The sequence below is a fragment of the Brienomyrus brachyistius genome, chromosome 12, assembly GCF_023856365.1.
Source record: "Brienomyrus brachyistius isolate T26 chromosome 12, BBRACH_0.4, whole genome shotgun sequence".
NCBI lineage: Eukaryota > Metazoa > Chordata > Actinopteri > Osteoglossiformes > Mormyridae > Brienomyrus > Brienomyrus brachyistius.
In genome coordinates this window covers 15,842,657-15,853,289 of record NC_064544.1, presented here as the reverse complement: position 1 = coordinate 15,853,289, position 10,633 = coordinate 15,842,657, and the positions used below count along the sequence as shown (strand labels likewise).

At 44.0% G+C, this 10,633-nt stretch overlaps 1 protein-coding gene across 1 annotated transcript; it reads left to right on the top strand.

Annotated features, from left to right (window-relative positions):
* The first annotated feature begins 1,636 nt into the window (after positions 1 to 1,636).
* On the top strand, positions 1,637 to 9,839 carry LOC125704550 (DDB1- and CUL4-associated factor 8-like). The gene is made up of 13 exons (XM_048970227.1): positions 1,637 to 1,794; positions 2,576 to 2,633; positions 2,889 to 2,960; positions 3,765 to 4,351; positions 5,066 to 5,206; positions 5,374 to 5,468; positions 6,908 to 7,018; positions 7,207 to 7,337; positions 7,773 to 7,880; positions 7,969 to 8,099; positions 8,785 to 8,904; positions 9,043 to 9,150; positions 9,300 to 9,839. The coding sequence occupies exons 2-13, from the start codon at positions 2,594 to 2,596 to the stop codon at positions 9,399 to 9,401; spliced, it is 1,746 nt and encodes a 581-aa protein (XP_048826184.1). The 5' UTR covers positions 1,637 to 1,794; positions 2,576 to 2,593; the 3' UTR covers positions 9,402 to 9,839.
* Positions 9,840 to 10,633: the final 794 nt, after the last annotated feature.

Below are 10,633 nucleotides of genomic sequence, written 5' to 3'. Positions count from 1 at the left end.
TAAGTAGGAGATCTAACAAGTGAAATCGAAGAAAGAATGATTAGTTCTGATGAAGGCTGAATTCTTAATATTGATTAGACTGCCACCTGGTGGACACTATGAGTACTGCAATAAGTTCCGTAACCACAAGCACAGACAAGCACAAGCAGAGTTCACTGGAAGCGTTACTGTATTGTTCTACTGTGGTCACGCCTGAATGTGGCTTAACAGAGCTTGTTTTGCTGGGAGCACTGTTGCTGGTTATTGGGCCAATTACGTGTCTTGCCCTCTGTTTGAAAAACAAGGGGGCTGAAATCCCACTTAACTGGCGACACTCACAGGGACGGCAGACCACACCAGGCTTTTGCTCATTCTGAGGGATAACTAGATGTTACCAAGCCAGCAGAGAGATTTCCGTGTGATTAAGATTAAGTTTATTTATCCCAGTGGGAAATTCTGGCGCAATCAACAGGAAGAACATAGTGCAGAGATGAAGATACATATTGTGCCAAACAGACAAGGTACAAACACAGCACACATAGTACAAAGTAAGGTAAACATAGTGCAAACAGATTTTAAAAAGTACATGACATACAAATGAATGAAATATTTTGAAAAACAGAATATGATACTATAAATTAATATTTGAAGATAATAATAATTATGTGCAGTTAGAACAGAAGGTACTTGATTGTACTGTAACAACACGGGATTCTTCCTGACATATTATGGTTCTGCATGGGGAGTGGCAGGTCAGGAGGAGGCATTGTCGTCTGATGGCAGGAACATTCATTACTAGTGTTCTTTAACACACAGTGTTACAATGAACTGCTGGCTAAATGTGCTCCAGGATGGCGCCCCCTGGAGCAGACGGGCAGAATTGTTCATAATATTGTTCAATTTCGCTAACATCCTCTTCTCTGACCACTGCCTCCAGTGGGTACAGGGTCAGTCCTGTGATGGAGCTGGCCTTCCTGATGAGTTCCTTCATGCGTCTGGCATCACCTGAACTGATGGCACGTCCCCAGCAAGCCACAGCATAGAAAATCATGCTGGCAACTATGGACTGATAGAACATACTCAGCAGCCACACATATTAAAAACCTGAGCCTCTTCAGAAAGCACAGTCTGCGAAGGATAACTTCCCCTTGCACTCATATCCACTTGTGGTTTCTTCTCTAGTTCATTGCGCCAAACTGCAGCTACTAGAGACAAGTCCCCTGGAAGCGCTCAGACGATCACGGAAACCTCTGTATTCAAGCCTTATTTATATCATTGAATTAAATAAATGGATAAATCAACGCACAAAACAGCGATATATAATTAAATAATTGAATAAAAACCAGTAAAAACATTTTCGCAAAAGATTTATTTATGCTTATATTTCATATCATTTCAATATAATCATTTTTTCCCACATTTCACTACATATTTATTTATTAATGCAGACATTTATTTATTTAATAAGGTTCGAATAATCCCTCCATATACGTGTACATCCATCACTCTACAAAGACTATTGCAGTACGTAAGGTCATGTTCAGCGTATTCCAGGAAGTTTAGGGCACAACGTATGGACTACAACTCCCATAGCACCTTGTCCTCACGCACCTCTATTTCCGGATAGCGCTCATTGGCTGCTGAGCAGTCGCTCGCGAGATGACACATGCTACTGACACCCATCAAAACATAAACAGAGCACGGTGGTTGAGCTCGACACCTACATCTGTTAGGTGCTGTGATCGTAATGGGCCGATGTCGTCTGTTTTAAGTACAGAAGACAGCTCCAAAGAGTCCGTCAGAATTAGAAACTAGGTACTTGTAACAAACTGCCTAGTATCGTCTTATTTAAAATAGGTGACACGTCGTAATTTCTAATTCCTTCTCTCTTGCTGGTAAACGTCAGAGGAGCTGGTTATGTTAGCTAGATACTAATATCCGTGTATTTGGTTAACATGCGACATCGAAGGCAATTTGATGTCGATGTTATTTAGTGGGTTATAGCTTTGGTTTCCCGTTCGGTTTTTTTGTTGTATTCATGTATGGCGTTTTGTTGTTGAGTTTGTTTTGTCCTTGTAAATGTTAAGATGGAGGTTTATAGCCGCTATTGCTACTTTTTAATAGGGCCTTGTTTTTGCGTTTATGCAAACATCCTTCTGAATGATGTAATTCTACTACCGCATGTGAGCGAACTGGGTTATATTTGCAATTTCAGTTATTTATTGTCATGAGGTTATTGGCTAAATTATTTTAAAAAACCCACTGCATTATTAATGCGTTCTATATTATTCCATGAAAATAATTGTGGTCATGACCTTATATAGATGCTAGAGCTCCCAACAGACTTGAAGTCAGAATCTGTATTTCAACTGATTATTTCTCGTAAGTTCTGCCCTAGTCAGAGGTAGGACAACTCTGTGAAATATCAGTCACGTTTATGTTTAAATACATGGGAACGTCACACATCAGGCATTTGATTTTGTAATGCACAGGAATCCCAATACTATCAAATAATAATAATAATTTTAGCTTATATAATTTAATATAGTTTAATATTAGCCTTTATAAATAATACAGCTGCTTTTCATGGTTGCAGGGAAAGAGATACTCCGACATGATGGCCAGCAAAGAGGACAGTTCCACACGCTTAACTGGTGAGAAAACTGGAATTGCACTGGAGGATACAGCCACAGCAGAGATTATGAACTGTCTGTTGCTGGATTTATGTTCCTCATCTCTTTCTGTTTGGTAGCTAACATTAACATTTAGGTTTCTAGTTTAGGTCTCCACTTATAATGTTCCTCCTCTTTCTGCCTGTTCCACACCTTCTGATTCTTTCATCTTTGCTCATTGCACTTTGACTTTCCTACCCCTGACCATTCTCTCTGTCTTCCCGCGGTTATCCTCAGGCTCGGAAAGTTCCGATTCCAGGAAGGGGAGGGGGGCACAGCAGGACGGGAGAATGACAGGATCCGACACAGGTGCGTGTCTTATCTCCTCTCGGTATTGGCAGCACTTTTCATTAAATGAATTTTCATAAGAAATGCTTTTGTAAACAATAAAAAACAGTCTATGAGCAGAAAGCATTCGCCAAAGCACCGTACTTTAAAAACTACAATGCACATTTGTGATATATGTATCCCAGCATGCATGTGTGCTCTCCTTATCATTTTCACTTGTTTGTGTTTTTAAATAAACATGCAAGATAGGACTGTGCCATATCACATCATGGTATAATTGCAATACTGTACGTGCCCTTGCACAACAACCACCTGGGCCTTAGATGATGAAATTGTATAAATTCTCCATATTCTTATGTGTTGGACTTTAAACTGCAAAAAAGGCCCACTACACCACCAAGGTCCCTTTACCTTGTTTATCCACAGTATCTTCTCTTTTAAAAGACGTCATAGCTGCGGAGCTGTCCCTTTCTTCGCTGCCGCTTCAGTGCTTATTGCTTCTATGATTTACCAAAGCAGTAGCATGTAGCATGTTCCTCTAACCGAATTTATACAGATTACTCACTTTTGGGTGTCACAATACGCCTCTCGTTATTATTTAAGGCGCACTATTAATCTGCCTTTCAAATTGTGGGTGTAAGCAAATGTCTGTATTGTACCGAAAATCCAACATCCAGACATATGTCTATACCTGTTGCCAAAAGCCTTGGTGATTACTACATATCGCAGTTATATCGTGATGTGATATAGTGCAGCCCTAATGAAAGGCAAAGCTGTCTAACCTCCCCTCCCCCTCCTGTCCCCCCCATTTGCTCCTCAATCCAGTGCTCAGTCCTTGTCCCGAGGAAGAGGAAGAGGATGCAGACAGCATGGAGGGAAGTGAACCATATTGCCTAGCAGAGGAGGAAGAAGATGATGGGGAAAGTGGAATGGAAAGGAGGATGGACGAGAGAGAAGAGAGTCGAGCGAGGGAGAGCAGGAAGAGGCGGAGGGAGCGGGAGCCATCGGAAGGCAGGGCTACCCTCAGCTCCTCCAGCTCAGATGAGGAGGAGGAGGCGGAGGAGGAGAACGAGGTGGAGGAGGATGAGCGAGAGGTGGAGGCATGGCTGGCGGCGGACCTGCGGGATCTGGCAGCCCCTGGCTGGAGGGCAGTGCCATCCCTCCGTCAGCGGGAGATAGGGTGGGGGGCGCAGTTTGTGCGGAGGGCGTGTGGGGCGCGGGGGCTTGTGCAGCGGCTGGAGCTGCAGGGCAGCCTGGAACAGCACACGGGCTGCGTCAACACTCTGCACTTCAACCCGTCAGGCACGTGCCTGGCCTCCGGCAGCGACGACCTGCGTGTGGTGCTGTGGGACTGGGCCCGGCGCCGAGTCCAGCTGGAGTTTGACAGTGGCCATAAGAGCAACGTTTTTCAGGTGAGGCGATCATTTGGCTGTGGGATCTTTCGCCAGAACGTGGGGGCTGTTGGCATGGGAGAACGGACATGGTATAGGTCTATAAATTACATCTAATGTACATACTAAAATTAAATATTTGTATATATACTTTTAATTTATTTTAAAGGGTATATGTGCACTTGACAGGATTGCGCATTGGTCTTTGCTGCAGCCACAGAAAAAATTGAGACCTTCTTCCATGTTTTATGGAACTACAGTCCTGCTTCTAGGAGCCTGATATACACTGTCCTAGCAGTGCACTTCACACCTGCACTTAAAGTGTCCCATTCCTTTTGAAGGTCAGTTGAGGTCATCCTACGATTCATGAAAAACTCTCGGATAAGATGACGGTCATCTCTGCCATAAGAAAGTCACTCCTGCCCTTTACCTGGCTGGTTTCTGGCCGTTCCCAGTGTCTCCTGCTTCACCTTATTCTTGTGTACTGCTGTCTTAGACATTTTGAACCTGGAAGCAGCCTGATACTCAGCGTTGCCGTCTGCCAGCAGAACCAGGATTAAACCAGGATTTAAAAATGCCGATTTGTTTAAAAATATAGTGGTCTCTTAATTTTTTCTGCGACTGTATATGTATTTCATACCAACTGAACAAGAAATAGACGTGTCTAATGTAGTGTCTAAACAAAGAAAGTATAAATTGATGGGACTGAGATGTGAGAAGTGAATTTTCTTCCAGGCAAAGTTCCTGCCCCACAGCGGAGACTCCACCCTGGCCATGTGCGCACGGGACGGCCAGATCAGAGTGGCCGAGCTGTCGGCCACTCAGCGCTGCAAGAGCACCAAGAGGGTCGCCCAGCACAAGGGTGCTGCCCATAAGGTACAGTCTGGGCGTCTGAATGTGCATCTCTGTTCACAAGCCAGCTGCACAGTATAGAAGCTGTAGAATCAGTGTTACTTTAAAAAAAAAAAAAAAAAACATTGTGTGGCTGTTAAGTGAATTTGTCTGAGACTGAGGACCTGATTGTGCCCCCTCCCCCCCCCCAGCTGGCCCTGGAGCCCGACTCCCCCTGCACCTTTCTGTCTGCCGGGGAGGACGCGGTCGTGTTCGGAATCGACCTGCGGCTTGACCGGCCCGCCACGTGAGTGTTCTGATTGCACACAGAGCCACACCACGGTGCCTTACAGCCGCATGTCCCTCCCCAACAAACCACACCTACCTGCTACAAACATGAATTTATCTTAACACTGGGGTTGAGAACCGAAACCTATACGATCGGTATGTACTGGCCCATATTGCAACGCTGACTTCAGTGTTTTATTTTGGTGCCGCTTAAACGCCTGAGCTGTCAACTGAAATATTTGCCTTCTGGTCCTCAGATAACAGAATAACTTCACATGCCACCGGTAGTTAATGTTACACTTATTCTGATGTCATCAGACACCTACAGTTAGCTGGTAACTACCTTAAACATGGTTAAAAGGCCCAATCTAAAGTGTGGCTTTATTCGCTCAAAAGGATTCTGACCACAGTGACGTATATTTGATGTAAAATGTTTTGTTTATATATATTTAACCTGTTAAGTAACAGTTGGGATAGGTTTTATTTGTTGTGTTATGTAAAATTAGGTGTTTTGTATTTAATGTGTTAATATAGTCCTGTTGTTCAATTTTAAGTTCAAATTTGTCTTAGAAAGCTTAGAAAGAAAAAGAAACATTCTTTAATGTTGATCTTCATTTTGTGTTTTTCTTCCTTTACTTTAAGTACCGGTTCAGGCACGGCTTTGGACCTGGCTCTGTTTTAGAAGTATCAGTTTAGCTCCAGCATTCAAAAAAAAAACCTGAACAATACTCCCATCCATCCATCCATCCATCGATTTTTCTGCCGGTTATCTGGGGTTGAGTCGCGGGGCAGAGTTCTCAGCAGGGATGCCCGACCAGGCATAACCTGAAAAAGTAACTTGAATCCACCCACCTGTGTGCCCACTTCCTGCAGGGGAGCTGTGGGGGTCGGGTGCAATATCGATCAGGTGGCAGTCGAAGGTCGGAGCTTTGGCGGACCGAAAGCAGGCTGCCAAATGATACTCAATCCTGCTAAACACACCATCAGAGTGCAGTGCAGCTCCACAGGATATACAGATGCAAAAACTGTGTGTTTTGCAGAATTAGCTGCACAGCAACATCTTTTCCAGCTTTAGCGTAAGCTGTGTAGGTAAAAGGGCAACATGTTGGTGCAGTGGCATGGTTTCCTCTCACCTTTGGAGACAAGGGCTGTATAGTTTGTATGTTCTTCCTGTGTCTTCATAGGGTTTCCTCTGGTTTTCCCCCACAGTTTAAAAACATGCTGAAGCAAGTTGATTTTGCCAAATTGTCCATAGCTGTGACTGTCTCGTTGTGGATAGTATGAGTGCCCCGCGATGGGTCGGTGCCCCGCGATGGGTCGGTGCCCCGCGATGGGTCGGTGCCCCATCCTGGGTTATTCCCCACCTACTGTAACATTGTGTGGATGGATGGATCAATTAAATGAATCTTTATGTATCTCCTGCTTACTCACAGGCTATTTCCTTTTTCGCACCATTAGTAAAATAGTGTTGGTGAAGGACAGCAATAGGAACATTGGCCTCTACACCATTTTTGTCAACCCTGCCAACGTGCACCAGTTCGCTGTGGGTGGGAGAGACCAGTATGTCAGGTAAGATCTATCAGCTGATTTGTTGGTTCTCCTTTTTCTTTCCTATATAGCTGGACTATAAAAACATTGTTGATGATTATTCTGAAACCTTACATATTAACACGTGAGGTGTATGCTGTCTTGTGAAATGACTGTGGAGTTCTTCACTGCTGTGCCAGGTTGACTGACAGCTGTCCCTTCTCCCGTAGGATCTACGACCGGAGAAAGATCAACGAGAGTGACAATTACGGGGTGTTGAAGAAATTCTGCCCATCCCATCTTGTCTCCAGCGAAACCAAAACCAACATCACCTGCTTGGTGTACAGTCACAATGGCACAGGTATCAACCTGGCCCACGTACAAACATACACACACCACATTCTCCTGTATGTTTGCTTTGACTGTATGAGGGTTTGTTAGTTACTCTTCTGTGACTGTGACTGCATAAATAACTAGTCTTCCAGAATTGTCAAGAATGCAGTTCAGACCTTAACTTTTGGAATTTTACTTTTTAATGAAAAATCAAAGGGTTTTGGACGGGGAAGAAGAACAATTATGAAAACCTACCCAACGTGGCCACTTCAGCAGAAAACAAGGATGAAATGTATTTGTCTCCCACATGCTTGTCCAAAAACTCTGAGAGCAATTTTTTTTAGGTGACATGTTCAGAGTGAGCGACAGGTAAAACTGGTGGCCTGCAGCCTGAGGTTGATGGTGATCGACCCCCCTACCCCCACGCAGTTCTGTAACCTGTATTTTACTCATTGTCCCTAAGAGCTGTTAGCCAGCTACAATGATGAGGACATCTACCTGTTTGATGCCAGCCTCCCTGATGGGGCAGAATACAGCCGGAGGTACAAAGGCCATCGCAACGATGTCACGGGTGAGTGAGGGTGGAGGAAAGGGGCCCGTGCATCCTAGGTGAGTCTCCCGGTCTTCATTTCCCTCTCTCTCCCCTGCTTGCCGCGCAGTGAAGGGTGTGAATTTCTACGGCCCCTGCAGCGAGTTTGTGGTCAGCGGCAGTGACTGTGGGCACATCTACCTGTGGGATAAATACTCGTCCCGCATCATACAGTTCATGAAGGGGGACAGAGGAGGAGTGGTGAGAGAGCCGATAGACAAGTAGAAAACTGTGATCTTTCTTAGTAATGTAAGAACTGCAGAAACGTGTTTGATGTTATTCATCATAATGTGTGTGTGCTTGTGACTATGTCGGTGGGTACTTTCACATTTCTGGAACCTGGATCCTGGTTTGTCTCAAACAGGAACTTGTGTAGTTCCTGACCACTTCAATGTGTTGCTTTCCCATCCAATAAGCTCATAGGATAAAATTCACATGTAATTTCATAAGGAACTACACCACCACCCCAAAACAGTGGAGGATTAACAAATCATTTTTGTTACTTATTTGAAAGTTATTGGAGGGGGATCGTGACCGTAATGAAAAAGAGACACAGTGTAGTAATTATGTTTTGCACAACCCACGACAAGTTGATAACTCATTATTAAATCTGCCTAGCAGATTAATTCCGATAATAAGATTAGACATAAGTATGTATCGGTTAATGGTTCAATTTACCTCCCTACTAGTATGTGCTTGAATTAATACTACCTAGTCTAGAGTAGGGACTAAAAAAAAAAGCTTTGAGGAACTACAGTCGGGCTGAGTTCTTGCGATGTGAACACAACCAAAGTTCCTGCTTCTTGGAAAAAGTTCCTGAAAAAAGTTCTTGCAGTGTGAAAGCATCCAGAATGTATCTTAAAATGGACATGCTGTGACCCTCCAGGTAAACTGCCTGGAGCCCCACCCCTGCCTGCCAATGCTGGCCACCAGTGGCCTGGATCATGATGTTAAACTGTGGGCCCCGACCGCCGAGGTGCCAACCATACTGAAGGGCCTTAAAGAAGTCAGTACTATGCTCGCGTGGCACTTACATGAACACAAAACATGTTCCTATACATTGTGGATCGTGGACCTGTGCAATTGTTGCTGTAAAGGTGATCAAGATGTTTTTTAAATGGTGATTGATGTGGTGATGGTGCAGGTAATAAAGAAAAACAAGAGAGAGCGAGATGAAGACAGCATGCGGTATGGATATCGGTATGACACTCAGCTGCTCTGGTTCCTTATGAGGCACAGGAGGCTGCAGAGGGTGAGTAAATTCTCGGTACCACTAGAGGCATCAATAAGTATCTGTAAAACACTGTAATATCACTGACAGATCTATACTTTGTGTACTGTACTCTGGAGTATAGTGTAGTAGTGCTTGGAGTTTGAACTCGTATTAATGCCCTCTTATAGAGTCGGAGGACTGAGGGAGAGGTAGATGAGTCCTGGAGTTCAGCCGACTCCTCAAACGAAGAGGACATGGGACCGGACAGCATGCAATGCATGTCCTCCTGAGTAGGAAGCAGAACAACTCTTATGGACACACACACACACACACACACACACACACACACAAACTTGTGTCCTAATACTAGCAAGCACAGCTGACTGACCTACACAAAACAGATTCTGTGGATGCATATATGTTATTTTGCGGAAATGCTGTTACATGCTTAAGCGCTACCTGCCACACTTGCACGTAATAATGTTGACAGAGGCACACAGCCAGAACTGACTTATTTGAGACCCTGAGTGATTCACAGCCAGGTCAAGCCGGCCATTTTACAGTCAGGTGATTTGGTTTTTGGATATTGGTGATTTCTAATAATCACAGCCAATTCCAAGGTAAGCCTGCCTACGGGGGCTTGGCCAGACACACATGCACAAACTTTGCTCTGTCTGTGCACATCATTCTATCACCCCCTACAGAGGTTAGAAGCCTTCCTGTTAACACTAGATTTACCGAGTTTTTATTCTCTGCTGAGAGTCCCAAGGTGTTTGTCACCCCTGCTGTGATTTTCGCAGGTCTTCAGCCCCATCCTCCTCCTGCTTTTGTTGTGCAAACACACCCATTACCTGTGAGGCCTGGCGCATTTGCATTTTTTACTCAGAGTAGCTCAAATCCAAGGCAGGCTAAACCTCTGTGTGTGACATGGAAACCTTCACAAAAGTCTGCCATATCTATACCAAATATCCCACACGCTGACTGACCTGCAAATATGAAAGACGCACATTCACAAAATATATGGAAACACAAGTCTGTGTTATTTATAAAACAAATTGAGTGAAAATAGAATGAAAAGTTGCTAATAGAATGAAATGAATAAAATGAAAACATGCTAACACTTCAGTCTCCAATGCATGTTTGTATATAAATGTCATAAGCTGAGTGAAGTCATGGTCCATGGTTTTTGACATGCTCATACACATACAGAATAAAATGTCATTTCATTTTCATTGGCCATCACTGAATTATAACACCAAAAGTGAATTTTGTTTTTGTGTGATCTCTCCAGCTTTGCATGTTTGGCTGTTCATGTAAAAATTGATGTATCCGTGCCTCAGTTCCAGGTTCATCTCTTCGTCATCTTTCTGCCTTTTGTCTCAGTGGTTACTGTCCCACACAGTCTGTCTATCTTTCAAAGTCTGTGTTTGCAGCGTTTGAAAACCCAGTGACCATCATCCCTGTATTTGGCAATGGAGTTCCTTGGCTAGAAGAATCGGAAACAATCTTCTTTTTCCTTTCC

Excerpts from the sequence above, each read along its gene's own strand:
- LOC125704550 (XM_048970227.1), top strand. The coding sequence starts at position 2,594 with ATGATGGCCAGCAAAGAGGACAGTTCCACACGCTTAACTG. Across the intron at positions 2,961-3,764 it reads AATGACAGGATCCGACACAG|TGCTCAGTCCTTGTCCCGAG; the intron begins GTGCGTGTCTTA and ends TCCTCAATCCAG. Across the intron at positions 7,881-7,968 it reads CCATCGCAACGATGTCACGG|TGAAGGGTGTGAATTTCTAC; the intron begins GTGAGTGAGGGT and ends CTTGCCGCGCAG.